General features: G+C 35.2%; 2 protein-coding genes across 4 annotated transcripts; both read right to left on the reverse strand.

Annotated features, from left to right (window-relative positions):
* Positions 1–25: 25 nt before the first annotated feature.
* On the reverse strand, positions 26–872 carry LOC111457555 (putative calcium-binding protein CML19). 2 transcript variants are annotated; one of them, XM_023099831.1, is made up of 2 exons: positions 645–872; positions 26–536 (listed from the first exon to the last, which is right to left on the reverse strand). In XM_023099831.1, the coding sequence occupies exon 2, from the start codon at positions 530–532 to the stop codon at positions 110–112; it is 423 nt and encodes a 140-aa protein (XP_022955599.1). In that variant the 5' UTR covers positions 533–536; positions 645–872; the 3' UTR covers positions 26–109. The 2 variants fall into 2 exon arrangements, with proteins under 2 accessions (XP_022955599.1, XP_022955608.1); XM_023099840.1 differs by having other exon boundaries at positions 640–872.
* A 515-nt stretch (positions 873–1387) lies between these two features.
* On the reverse strand, positions 1388–5671 carry LOC111457273 (probable inactive leucine-rich repeat receptor-like protein kinase At3g03770). 2 transcript variants are annotated; one of them, XM_023099496.1, is made up of 7 exons: positions 3593–5671; positions 3387–3520; positions 2933–3179; positions 2344–2555; positions 2199–2224; positions 1759–1873; positions 1388–1643 (listed from the first exon to the last, which is right to left on the reverse strand). In XM_023099496.1, exons 1-7 carry the CDS (start codon positions 4947–4949, stop codon positions 1419–1421), a joined length of 2316 nt encoding a protein of 771 aa, XP_022955264.1. In that variant the 5' UTR covers positions 4950–5671; the 3' UTR covers positions 1388–1418. The 2 variants fall into 2 exon arrangements, with proteins under 2 accessions (XP_022955264.1, XP_022955271.1); XM_023099503.1 differs by having other exon boundaries at positions 1759–1867; positions 3593–5670.
* Positions 5672–14392: the final 8721 nt, after the last annotated feature.

A 14392-nucleotide genomic window follows, 5' to 3' on the forward strand; every position in this document is an offset into this window, starting at 1 on the left:
AGTTTATGAGAGAGAATGCAAACCATTGAAGAACACAAGGAGAAAGAGTACATCATATATAACTGTTGACCAAAAATCCAAGTTCAGAACACATAAAAATGGAAGAAAATCAGGACATCATGAACTTAAACTCATCAAAGTTAAGAACACCATCAGAATTGAGATCAAATTTAGCTATCATCTTCTTGCATTCCTCGATGCTCCTGGATTCCCCAAGCCTACTCAGCATCCTCTTCAAGCTCTTAGTGGTTATGAATCCACAGCCATCCATTTCATACATTCTGAACGCCTCCATCAAATCACTCACTTTCTCTTCCTCTCCTACTCCTTCCATAAACGCAACAAATTCAGCCCAGCTCACCAACCCATCGCCGTCGGAATCCAAATTCTCCACCACCTTCTCCGCCTCCTCCAGTGTCAAGCTACCCCCGACGACCGCCATGCACCGCTGCAACTCCGGGAGAGATAGCTTCCCGTCACCGTCGCCGTCGACCTGCTTGAACACCTTCTCGTACAATGCGATTTTGTCCATAATTCTGAATGCGTGGAGAGCGAGAGTGAATTAGGAGAAATGAGAATGGAGAATGGAGAATTGGGGAAACATGGGTATGCAGTTATATGAAAGGGAATGCGCGTTACGTTACCGCAGTTTGACCGGCGAAGAAGTTGGCAAATGAAAATGGTGGTTGCCGTCAACTCGTGGAGCAGGTGGATGACCATTTCTAGAATTTGAAGAAGGTGGGCTTCTTCAGCGATTGTTCAAGAATAAACAATTGTGCGTATAAGATTGACGGAGAAGGGAGGAAAACGTGGGAAAAGCCCTAATTCCGCCAACAAAATTTTGTTTAAAGAATCGTAAAAAAAGAAAAAAGAAAAACGGTATTATTCAAGAGATTTGGGATGGTTTTCTATTTTTATAGACTAATAGGACCTTTTGACAATATTGAAATTACCATGTTACCCCTTTTAAACATCAATTATTTCCCATATTTGGCAAGTTCCAAAAAAAAAAAAAACGTCTTCATAAGCCCTCCGCTTTTCGTCTGCGTTTACATTTCTGTCTAAAACGGTTCGCAAATGGCAAGTTCTGGCGGCTTTGACAGTTTCCTTTTCTCTGTAAAAACATGAAATAATATATACATATTCTCCGTCATTAGTTCATGAATTTGAATCTTCTTGATGCATGTGATGTTGAACTATAAAAATAAGTTAGTCAGATAAATGATAATAATAGACTCTAACTTGTAATATGAACCCAAATTTTGAATCTTCGAATTCAAATTTTCATGACTTTACAGTGACATAATATTGTTCACTTCGAACCCAAATTTTCATGACTTTACTTTTGATTTTTTCTATATATTATATATCTAGTTTTTTCTTTTAATTAGCAAGACTCTAACGTGTAATATGTACTGCTAAGATATGGAATCAGACTTTTGCTCAGCATCAGTAGAGGCCTGGACTTGAGCAGCATACTGCAAGTTCCACAGCACATCCTCGAATGAGGGCCGAGACAATACGTCGGTCGATATGCATTTCTTCGTGATAGATATAACTCTTGATAATGACTCTTGGGAGCAGGTGGTCAACACGACTGGATCGACGATTCGTCTCCGCCCATCCGTGCTGCCGAAGGATGCCTGTCGTTGTTTCATACACAAGGGATTCAGAAACCACAAACAACAGAATCAGCTAGTTCTTCTGCTCTTTTTAGTTGATGAACTTGAATGGAAAGAGACAAAGTTATATATATACCATGTCATTTAGAAGAAATGTTTCTTCTCTTCCAGTTACTATAGGCCCAACAAGTGATTCCAGTAATATATATCCAAAATTGTAAACATCATCCTCCACCAAGTTTTTCCTGTTGCAGCATCCAAACACCATGAAAGTTAAAACGCTAACTATCTGGAAGCATCGGCAAGCATCCATTGAAATGAAGGGAATAACTGGAAGATCAAATTTTTTTTTTTTCGGCATGATATTATCCACTTTGAGCATAAGCTCTCATGACTTTACTTTTGGTTTCTCCAAAATGCCTCGTACCAATGGAGATAGTATTCCTTACTTATAAATCCATGATCAACACGAGACTATCTCCAACGTGGGACTCCTCTTCCAACCATCTTCAACAGATTATTCGTATAACAGAAGACAATGCATAATATTTGTGCTTAGCTCAGTGGTTTTCTTACCTTGATTTTGTGCCTTCTCCCTTTGCCTACAAAAAATGAACGGATAGAGTATAAGTTCACTTAACAAAACAAAAGAAGCCAGTAGAAATGTCTCAATATCACTGGAAATGTTGGACCAAACTCCAAGGGCTACAAGCTAACTTACCTCATGTTTTTCAATTTCTTCGGTGATAATCGATGTGCCATAGTCACTAAGCTTTGGAATTCGGTGTTCATCAAGCAATATATTGTTTGTTTTCAAACGATTATTGAACGAACCAGGAATGACCCCTGTATGCAGAAAGTGAATGGCCTTGGCAACTCCAATCAAAATTGTCAACCTATCTGACCACTTCAAGACCTTCTCTGGATAAGTTTCTGCGTTTAAAATATCAGATAAATGGCAATATGAACATTCCACCATAAATGCAAAGCTTAAAAGAACCTAAAACATGTTCAAGGCTGCATTTGGTTTAGATGTAAGAACCAAGTGACAGTGTGCTAAATGTTGCACAACAAAGATTTTCTTGCAACAACCAAAGAAGTTACTGTTTCAAATTTTGATTTTCAATGATGGAACCACACACCTACCTCGTGGATGATAATGTACACTTTGAGTATATACTCTCGTGACTTTGCTTTTGGTTTTTCCAAAGGCTTTATACTACTGGATTTTCTTACTTATAAACTCACAATCTTCCTCTTCCTCTTGATGAGTTAACGTTGGACTACTTCTTTCAATAATCTTGACTAACCTGTCAAAAGAGTGCGGTAATTCCCAGTTGACACGTATTCGTATACAAGAAGAACAACTTGCTTGACAGTTGAGTAGTCATGTCCGTCTCCCTCAATACAGTGACCAAAGAGGCCAACTAAATGGGGGTGGTGAAGCTTCGAAAGAACATCCAGCCGAACTTTAAGGTTTTGTACTGAATATTTCTTGGATAAAGGTAAGCACCTTACAGCAACAAGAGTCCCATTTTCCAGTTTTCCTCTATAGAGCTGAAGAAGAAAACAGTGAAAACTTGAAATCCCTTAATGAACTATATGAACTATATGAGCTCAAAGATGAAAGACAGGTAAGAGAAACTTTTGGTTGACATGACTCCCAAGAATCAAAGCTAGTGAATAAAGATTTAAGACTACCAAAAACTGAAAATCTTAATAGAATCAAAACCTCTATATGAAAATTGAAGTTTTTATGAATACCTTTCCTATAGAACCCTCTCCCAAGAGCATTGATTTATCAAAGTCTTTTGTAGCATCCTTTAGCTCTTGAAAAGAAAATGATCGACACATTGGAACAGTCTGGGCACCTAGCTTCATAGCTTGAGAAATGAACCCTGCAAAAGAACAATTCCTCTCAAATCTTAAGACATGAAATGTAGCCTACTGCCTACAAACAGACAACTTACTGGCACTTGCTAATAGCTCAGATGGAACTGCAGTAGTTGAATTTTCTTGTACAACTTTTGGCGGTACCGACAGTTCTTGTACTGTTCTTTTACAGAGCCTTCGGTACAGAAAGATAAGTCCAAAGGGTAAAAGCACGATAAGAATTATAGCTCCACTGACGAAGGCAGCAACAATCAACAGTTTTTCTATTCTTCTAGATTTTCCGGTCTCTGTAAGGGATTCTGCACAAAATGATGCTTCATGCTGATGTTGCAAATCAGAAGAAAAACAATTCCCACCAAATTTAACCATTCTCTTGTCTGAAGAACTTCCCAAACAAGTGGGAAGAGCTCCAGTTAACTTGTTGTCTGAAATATCAACATACCCAAGTTTTGTACTGCACCTTAGAGGATTTGGAAGGGATCCACTCATCTTATTTGAAGCTAAATTAAGGTATGTAATGTTTGGCAAATTGAACAAGAAAGGAGGTGGTGACCTCGTCAGTTGATTGGATGATAGATCAAGATGTTGAAGCTGAGCCATCCGACCAAAGTGCTTAGGAATTTCGCCAGATAACGCATTCTTGCTAAGTAGAAGTGTAACTAGTCCTTTTGGCATGACTGGAAGAACAGAGTTTAACTTATTGTCTCTCATGTCCAACACATTCAAATTGGTCAAAGCACTCAAGTCGGGCAATTCCCCAGAAATTTCATTGTGAGACAGAGAAACGTCGGCTAGTGTTCTAATTCTGCATAATGAAGAGGGAAATTGACCGGTGAGTCTATTTCTTTTCAAGCTCAAAAAGGTAAGGTTCGTTAAGGAGTCAAGCCAATCCGGGACTGTATCATTGAAGTAATTACCATCGAGAACCATTGAATAGAGTTGAACCATGGTAGAAATTTTAGGTGGGATTTGACCAAATATGAAATTTGAGCTCAAATCCAAGAACTCAAGAGAGGAGAGGCGATGAATTTTTTCAGGAAGTGGCCCCCAAATTCCCAAAGAAATTAAGCTAAGAACCCGCAAGCTACTTAACCTTGACAATGTGGTAACGAAGGAACCTATGGAAAATCTCTCAGATAGAGTTTGATTTGGAATTGGAACCCCATTGAACCCTCTAAATTTGACAAACTTATCCCCCATAATTCGGAGTTCAGTCACTACATTGTTCTGGCACGCAATGGTCATCTCTCGAGATGGGGAAACATTACAGAGGTCACCATCGAAAGTGTTCATAACTTCCAAGGAAGAAGGGTACTCCAAATGTTTCCTGATCTGCAACAGGATTTGGGTCTGAGAGGATTGTAGCTGATGGGTATAGGGAAAGAAAAAAGCCCATGAAAGACTGACAATAAGGTAAAGTTGCAGAGAACCCATTTGAGAAACCTCTGAAACTAGCAGGTTAATCAACAAGATGATCGAAGACGAAGAACTAAATCAAGAATTCTTAGTCTTAGCCACATAGTATCGACCTGGAAAACTTTTGACAGAAATTCGAAAAAGAGAACTGCCTGGGGAAACTCTCCAAGTCGGGAATTAACCCTCCACTCAAGAAGACAATACAAAGGTAATGAAGTTAAGCCCTCAAAAGAGAGCAAGCGAGAGAAGGAAAAAACAGAGTAAATACGAGTAAGGAAGAGAATCTTCAAAACAGAGTACAATTCCCGCAGCAAACAGATGCTCAAAGATGAAAAAGCTGCAATAGAATTCACAAGACAAGATACAAAAACTCAAGCTGATGATTACAAACAATGTGTTGGAAGGATCAAATTCTAAAAAACAGAGAAGAAAACAAACAAAGTGATAAAGTAGAGTAAAGAGAGCACTTAAAAAAGAAGAAGAAGAAGTAGAAGAAGAAGGCAAATTAAGGAGGAGAAGAGATAATAATTGGTGGAGATAGTTGAAAGTGTACTCTTAAAACCAGAACTCACACAGAGAGAGCATTAACTACAACAACGAGGAGGTCGCCTCTGACATGAAAGAGGTCAAAATTCCTCTTTGGAGCAAATGAACCAAGTGGGGATCGAGAAAATCAAATGAACCAAAGTAGAGTGCACTGATGAGAGCTCTATATCCCAGCTAAAAATGAATGCCATGCTTACTCTGTTTTGTTCTTTGTTTTTTTTTTTTTTTCCTTCTTCTCGTGGTGTCTTGTTGTCATGATTATCCTACAGATTTCGGGTATTTACAATATTGCCAGCACGTGTTCAGCTTTAGTTACCCGTTTATATCCTTTTTGACTAATTTGAGATATTACCGTTATAAATGAACCGCCGCAGTCACGGCTCACGAGTCCTTTCCCGCACGTATTATATATGTATTTTTATGAATTTTGGTAGGAAAGTTTGTGAGAGGATATATTCCAAAAGAGGACAATCAAATGATGTGGGACCTAATTTGGACAGCCAGCCTGTTCCCAAGGCCAACACAAGCAGTTCCTGGTCAATTTCTTCTTTATAAATGTTCAGAAAGGAAATAATCAGAAAACAAACAGCCATCAATTCAATAATTCCTCAATTATGCTTCACATGTCTATTCAACAGCTTTTTTTTTTTTTGTTTTTCTTTTTGTTTTTTTTTAAGAAAATAATATTTTTGGTACAGTCCTCTTTTCTTTTTTTTTTTCTTTTTTTTTTAATGTATAATTTAAACTATACTTTGATGTGGCATCAGACTGGTCAATTTATTCTTTAGACTTGAGAAATATTCTAAAGAAAAAAGAGCAGTTTTGCTTTGTGGTTTTATGGATATATTTTACCCAAAGTTTTCATGTACAATATTAATTCTGTAACCCAACAAGAATTGCCTTTTCAACTTTTTGACTCCTTCCCATCATTTCAATTTTTCTCATGCCACTAAATTTTCATTTTTATTCTTTTTTTGCCTTTTAAGTATAGGTTCAACCTCTAAGAATTTATTTTAGTCACTATTTAATTTTTAAAACAAATGATTAAACTGAAGCTCCACATTTTTTTGTAGTAAAAAATTGTCTTCTTATATTTAAAAGGGCATGAAGACCAAATCTAAACAAGAAAAAAAGAAAGAAAAACATTTCTAAAGAGTCCAATGACAGTTGACTGATTGTGTAATTATAACTATAATATACCAAATTTAGTTAAACAATGATTAGAGAAACTGAAATTAAGAAATCAAAGTAGTGAGATTCCTTGGTTCTCCATTTGGGAACAAAAGTGTGTTAAAAAAAAAGTGGGCTCTCATTTTCATGATAAATCCCATATTTTTCTTTCTTTATCTTCATTCTTGAGGATTTTTATTTTTTCCTTCAATTTATTTTTCGAAAACTACACAGCAAAAGTGAATAATAAAAATGAGGTCGATTCTATTTTCTAAAATCTTTCAAGTAAATTGAATAACAGGCAGAGGGTGAGTACAATTGAATAATATATCAAAAAATCACTAGCTCAGAGAAAAATAAGAATCCAACATTGATGTTATCATTTGTTTCTAAAACCTAATAGATGAAATTAAGGATTTTAAGAGAATCTGATTCAACGGAGTTCAGTGGATTAGTTTTGTTTACATAATTTTATTATATTTCTACAGATAAATACAAAGGATACTGTGATGTTTGGTTTTAGAAATATCAATAAAATAAAAAGATAAAGCTTTCAATATGAGGCAGTGATGACCGAATAAGTAATTGTCAGAACCCAAATACAATAATGAGGGGGGAATCAGTCAAGGATTTAAATGCAAAAATTGACCAAACTTTTGACTACGACAACCATCAAATTAGAAGGAAGACCTAAACCCCTTTTAGAATTGCGTTAAAAAATCAATGCATTAGGGATGAAATGGAAGCTTATAAAAAAATTAGGGAGCAATTTGAAAGGAAAAAAAAAGTCTTATATTAGGGACCAAAAACATATATTCCTGACTTTTAAAGTTAAAAGTATAGGTAATGGGTTATTATGAACTGCCTTACCTAACAGAACTACTGCACTTTGAATTACTAACTTTGTACTTTGAATTACTAACTTTGTAACTTATCAATCTCTATTGTGCCAAAAGAGTTTCCATTGATCTAATGATTTCACTCAGCAGAGCAAGATTACGAGAGGATTTAAATGAGCAAATTCTGATCACTTTGACAGATAGAAATTATGCTACTTTAGAAGAAACTTATTTTACCTGATAAAGATGGGCGTCTACATTTGACCTCCAAAACAGGCTAACTTGAGTTCTTCGAGTTTGGAGTGAGTTTGAGCTTTTAACACTTGCCCTACATGACATCCAAAAATAGTTAGGCTTACGTTTTCGAAGTGGCGAAGTGAATAAGAAATTCAAATTTCCAACTCCCAAGGCGGCCTCGAGACAGCTCAATATAATTAAACAACAGAAGAATGGAGTTTCCATGTACTTCAATGACAGAAGGGTGGATCCACATTTAACGTGGTTTTTTTCAATGTTGATATAAAGCAACTTGAAACAATAAAACACTGCTTCTTTGAAAAAAAAAGGGGTAGTTGGTTGTCTACTGCTTAAACAAGCACGTTACAGTAGTATCATCTATCAAGAACATGCTCTTCAAATACCACAAAAATTGAAGAGCGTGCGGTTAGCATAGTTCAAAAGTTCAATATTTGTAGTCTCATAGGTTGTGTTGAAAGACAAATATAGATTGAAATGTTCAACATACAAACTCCGTAAGGAGTTAAAAGAAGGAAGACTAATATATATTAATCTCTTTTCTTTTTTTTTCATTACCTATTTCATGGATGATCGGTTCATATTTAAATTGGAAAAAAGGAAAGAAAAAAAGAACAAGGTCAATGCAGAATATGAGAATTATAACACAGCATTTCGGTCCAGTAGATGGATTTTCACCGACATAGAAATTGATGTTATGAGTCATACAACTAATAAAGAATGCTTAGAAAGTTACTTGGCAGATGATGGCTGCTGATTCCTCCAACAGTTTGAGATACCCTGCACGCCAGGAAAGGGGGAAAAGGATATAAAGATAAAAAATAAGAAACAAATAAAACATATCTAGGCCCTGGGTTTTCGATTCATAAGGCAGAACATCCACAACTCACAATTTATTATAAGTATGCAAGATTTATTATGTTCTCACATGCATGTGAAAGGTGCGTGACCTATTAGCACTATTGTTGGAGAAAGTCAAAACATAATAATAATAACGAAAAAGCATGGACCTATGTAGCAGCTGCCAGAAATGCAATCGTTCATGTTATTTAGGATTAGCAACACACAGTAAGCAAACGCTCATCACATCACATCATAGAATTTTTAACATTTTGTAATGATTCCAAATGTGTAGGAAGCTAGCTGTAAGTAAAATAAAATAAAAACGAAAAACCAATTAAGAAAGAAAGAAAGAAAGATCATCATGAAAAAAGAAATGACTACTACAAATTGTTGTTTCTCTCGAAGCCCAAGTGAGGAAAAATGCAAGTCAAATTATTGTCAAGGAAGCTTGCCATCATATTGGCTCCTTAGTCCCAGATATGTCCATAGTATGAGACGCTTCTTAGCTTTCCTCCAGCTCTTGGATCAGCTTCAAGCACCAAAACGGTGAAACCATGCGATTTCAATTTGTAGGCTGCGGCAAACCCACTTAACCATAATAAATACAATATAAAATTCAGCCTCCCTGGAGGATACTGAATTTACACAGGTCAAAGAAATGATCGAACTACTGATTCTTTTATAAGAGAATATTATTAACAAACACAACAATGAAATCACGTGAGAGATTTCAGGAACTTTTAGGCGCGTTGATATTCCGATCTCCTCCCAAGACCTCTCTATCTCTAAAAGCTCTTTGGTTTATTTCTATCAAAATATATCGTAATAAAGCTCTAGTTGCACAATTCAGAAGGATTCTAGCTTTGTTTTTGAACCACCATCTATGAGAGCTTCAAGCAGCCACTCAGTCAATGCTTTTTGGTAAGCAAAGAGCTCAGCCTAAAGAACTCAAAATAAAGAGCTACCCTTCAACAGTACAAGGTCACTGAAGGAAGAGATGACCAAAGGTTTCTCGATCTGGTTTCACAATTCTAAATGATTTTAGCTTTGAATTTCCATGTCAACACTTAGGACCGTGCGGGATAATCCATTGAATGAATGTTCATCTCTCTCTATTCGTGCTTCAGTTCTCTCCCTAGATATGAGCAAGGCCAGAGGGAAGGAAATTAAATTTGAATTTGAAGCCATAGTAAAGTTAAATTTGAAACCAGAGACTGTATTATAAATGAAAAATACTAATATAAAACAAATCAATCAAAGAAAAGTAGACAACATTATAAACTTAAACTAAACTAAATCTTCATAAGCATAAATACGATCAAAATATAGCTCAAGAAGAATTAAGCAATCACCAACAAAATATAGCTAAAAAAGAAACCATCATATATAGCTACAGAAAGTGCTAACACTGAATTTACAGAACTTGCTAAAGATATTAGGAGGAGATAAACAAAACTACTTCAGACTCGTATAGAACAAGAGTTACGATAGTTACATTGTGCAGACTTCGTAGTACAATCCAATTACAGAGTGACGATAATTGAAGAGATATTAGTATCTCGATGATCAATGCAATCAAGTGAGAATGTGTTCAGAGAGATAGAAAGATAGAGATACTTCACTTCGCTGGTTTTGTTCGGTTGGCGAGGCCGTTTCCGTGTAGCTTGGTTATGCCGATGCTCTGGCAAAGTTCTTCTTTAGAATCCTCCTCCATGGGAGACTTGGGAAACAATAGTAAAGAGAAATGCACAAACCACAGAAAATGGCGCCAGTTTCTTATGAATGGGCCAATATATTTAATGGGCCATTGAGGCCGACAAATAATGGGCCTACACGTGGATAGTGGATCCATATTCAGAGACTTCGTAAAATTCCCAAAACATCCTTGCACGCCTTAAAGCATACCTTACGTCTTGCACGGATGTTTTGGGAATTTCCGAAGCCTTAGCAAAAGACAGAGAAATTTAGACGAGAAAAATGAAAAAAAAAAAAAAAAAACAAAACAAAACAGTTAAAAGTAAAAACTAAATACATTTTCCTCCTAATTTTTTTTAAATTTATTTTTCGTTTTCATAAATCATAAATATAATATAATTCTTTTTTCTTTGATTAGAGCATGAAAACTGAAATGTTGAATATTATCACTAAGATTTAAAAATTAAATTCTTGCTTCAAAGTTACACTTTTTCATTATTTTTTTAATTTCCTAAAAATCATATAAATATTTATATATTTTACATTTTTAAAAAATATGAGTAAATATCAATTATCACTTAATTATATTTATTTTTATATGGTTTATTATGCTTGAAGAAACATTCAACCAAACAAAGATGATATATAAATTTCATTATCCGACAAGAAACAATGATTTTAGGCTTTATACATAGTTGAACTCTTTTCCTAAGCTTTGGACATTATTCAGTATCATTACTCACTTGGTTTTGCCGTCACCTTGTTTTTTCCGAATGTCATTAGTTTAGTTTACTTGCTCTTGCCTCTTCCCCCTCCTTAAACCCCACGTTATGTTGGATTTTATTTCCAACGTATTTAAATTTAATATAAAATGCAAAATTTGGTAACGTTTAAATACAACTTAAAAAAAGTGGTCAAGAAAATCTATAATCATCTGTAAAAGACAATCGAGACTTTTAATGAAATTTATTCTATAAACACACAGTCTCGTTCAACCTCAATGAATTATAGCGTAACGGGTTAGGTATAGATTCGTAACTCACTCTGAATCTTTAACCCGACAAGATTTTAGTTCGAGTGAAAACAAAAATGATAGATTTATAAAATAAAAACAACAATTTAATGTAAGAAAATGTATTTAAAAGCTTATCCATTTGGGACAACATTGGGACAGAAGCAAAACATGGGACTCTTTTGTTTTATCATATACATATATCATTAAAGTGGCCCTACTTTCTTAACCAAACTTAAATTTTCCGTTATTATTTGAATGTCGTTGCCTCGCTCTAATTTTCTATCCTTTTCTTCCTTTTTAATTTCAAATTCAATTTTATCACTAAAGAACCTTTTTTTCTTTTTTTAATTAACGTTACACTTATCTTTTAAAAAATAGCAAAATTAATACCTTTTTGAAACTATATTACAAAAATCTCTATAAACTAACAACTTTAACGCAAAATATTCAAAATCTAGCCATAACTCATGAGATTAATCATTAAAAAGACGAGTATAAGCTGAGCTTCTCAAAAGGGCTCAACATCAATGGAAAGAACATTCTTTGTGCTCTCATGACTTTGCTTTAGGCTTTCTAAAATGCCTCGCACCAATGAATAGAGTATTCTTTGTTTATAAACTCATGATCATTTCCTAAATTAATCGACGTGGGACTTTCATCATCCAACAAAAATTATAATTGCTATATATATGGTATACGTGGCAGTCGAACATTCATTACATCTATAAAAAATAAAAATAATAATAATGATTTGAAAAATAGTAATTAAAGAAAAGGAGGATTTGATGATTAATGGACCACAAAAGTTTGAAACTTTTTTATGTTGAGTTGAAGAGAAGGCTTTGGTTGGGCCGCCCCCCTCAATTTGAATTGTAATGGGGACAGGCGGTTGCCACTTACCAAGTAGGCGTGACAAAATGTGGGGTTATTTTTATTTTTTTTTTAATATTTATTTTTATATATAAATAAATAATATAAAATATCGCAACACAATAAGTTCATGCCAAATATTTCAACGTGATTGTTAGCTATTTTTTTAATTTTAATATTTGAACTCAAACTAACTTAACTCACTCAAAAAAAAAATATATATATATAATATGGGTTAAATATTAATTAATTAGATATATTAGGTTGGAAAATTTTATAACTACGACAATCCGATCTTTAGTTCATAATAATTATTGCTAAATATAGTTTTATTGTATTGAAAATGACAAGATATTGATTTATTAAATATAAGTATTATTAATAAATAATGAATATCCTAAGATCATTATTTTCATTATATGAGTAATGTATTATGATTATTGTCGATATATTATGTAAAAAATAACATAAATAATAATTAATAAAATAAGATTTAAATAATTAACTTAAGATGTGGTACGGTAGACATTTATATTAACATTTAATATTTCATCCATTAATTATTAAAAAAATTATGCAATTATGAACCAAAAAACACATATAGTTGAATAATTCAACGATTATTAAAAGTTATAATTAGCTTTTTTGGTATGTTTTTAATTTATAATATAAATGGCATATGTTTATTAAAAATTATAACAAAAACCATTGTAGTGCCCACACGCGTCCGTTATTGATTGGCTGAAGGAATTCCCCCTCGTACAGCCGGTGAAGCTTCCTAAGGAGTGTAACTGCCGGCAACCCGGCGCTATTTTTTAATATAGAAACCCGGCCGAGATCTGAACTGGGCAGAAAAGGAAAAATAAAAGTCCATCACGTTCCGTCACGTGCGATCTCACATGCCCCGCCGAGTCCACTGTTGGCTGCGGCTCGGCTCCGCTCTGCACTGGCCGTACAAATTTCATTGGGCGCTATCGTCAGGCCGTGGGGCAGCCGGTGATTTTCTTGGATCTTCACAATCCCGTACATCCACTCCCACCATAAAATAAAAACTGAATTCACCATCTGCTGTTCCTCTAAGCCACGTGATCATGGCCACCCCCGTGACGTGCGGCCCTGATTTCTTCATCTCCATCATTCATACTTTACTTTACACGTAGAAAGAAGGACATGGCAGAGGCATTGGAAGCAGAATAAATGTTAGAATACGGTGCGTTTTGACCGAGGGATTCTATACGCTTTCTTTTGCTTCAGGAGTACGCATTTGGCTTAAAATAAAATAAAATAAATACAACTTTTTAACCTAAAGTTTACCCATTAATATAAAAAATGGTGGAAAAATGCAAAGCGGAATGGGAGAGGATAAGAAGATCGAAACAGGGTCTGGAACAGGATCCCTGTGGCTGTGGCCGTGTCTGTGTGTGTGGCCCTAGGGTTATACGGTACGTACGTGCCCCACAGGCGCACTGGGGGCTGTATAAACTGTACGGCCATATTTTGTCTCAGCGCCATGTCCCATTATTAATCTTGTATTTAATAATGATGTCCCATTATTAATCTTGTATTTAATAATGATGTTGGTATGGGTGGAAGTTATGGGGACGGGATTAAATCCAAAAATGCAATGTATTTAAAACATAAACGAATATTTGTCCTATATATTGGGACGTTCCTAGCAACTTCTTGACCTTCTACGTTGATGTCGCTGCTGAGTAGATGACCTCTTTAATTCATTTAAACGTCTGACTACTTAAGGCTCACTACTTTCTGGATCTACGGAAGATAATGTTTGTTGGTTCTGCTGGACCTCTACCATTATCATTTGTAAATTCATTGTCTCTTTGATTTCACAATCACACTCTTAATAGCAGCGGACTTGCGATTGTGCGCCACTCACTTTCCACCAACGACAAGTGACTAAGCCAATTCGTTCTTGCGTCGCCTACAACCAAGCGACGTATGCTCGGGCCTCTGACTTCGATTTAAGAAAAAGTTTTAGAAAACGAGGGATTTGGTTAAAAAAGAATTGGTTTGGTCATTTCATTTTAAATTTGTAACAATTTAATTCATATAAAATTTCATACATGCTACAGCTGGTGATGATTTTAGAGTGTAGGAACCTACGGCTACTGTCTTAGAAGGATCGCCCCCGTGATTATAGCGTCTTCCCAAGCCGAGCCGAAGCTGTTCAGCTATTCGGCGGCTTATAATTTGAACAGTTAAAATTG

This window comes from Cucurbita moschata, unplaced genomic scaffold, assembly GCF_002738365.1.
Source record: "Cucurbita moschata cultivar Rifu unplaced genomic scaffold, Cmos_1.0 Cmo_Scf00002, whole genome shotgun sequence".
Taxonomy (NCBI): domain Eukaryota; kingdom Viridiplantae; phylum Streptophyta; class Magnoliopsida; order Cucurbitales; family Cucurbitaceae; genus Cucurbita; species Cucurbita moschata.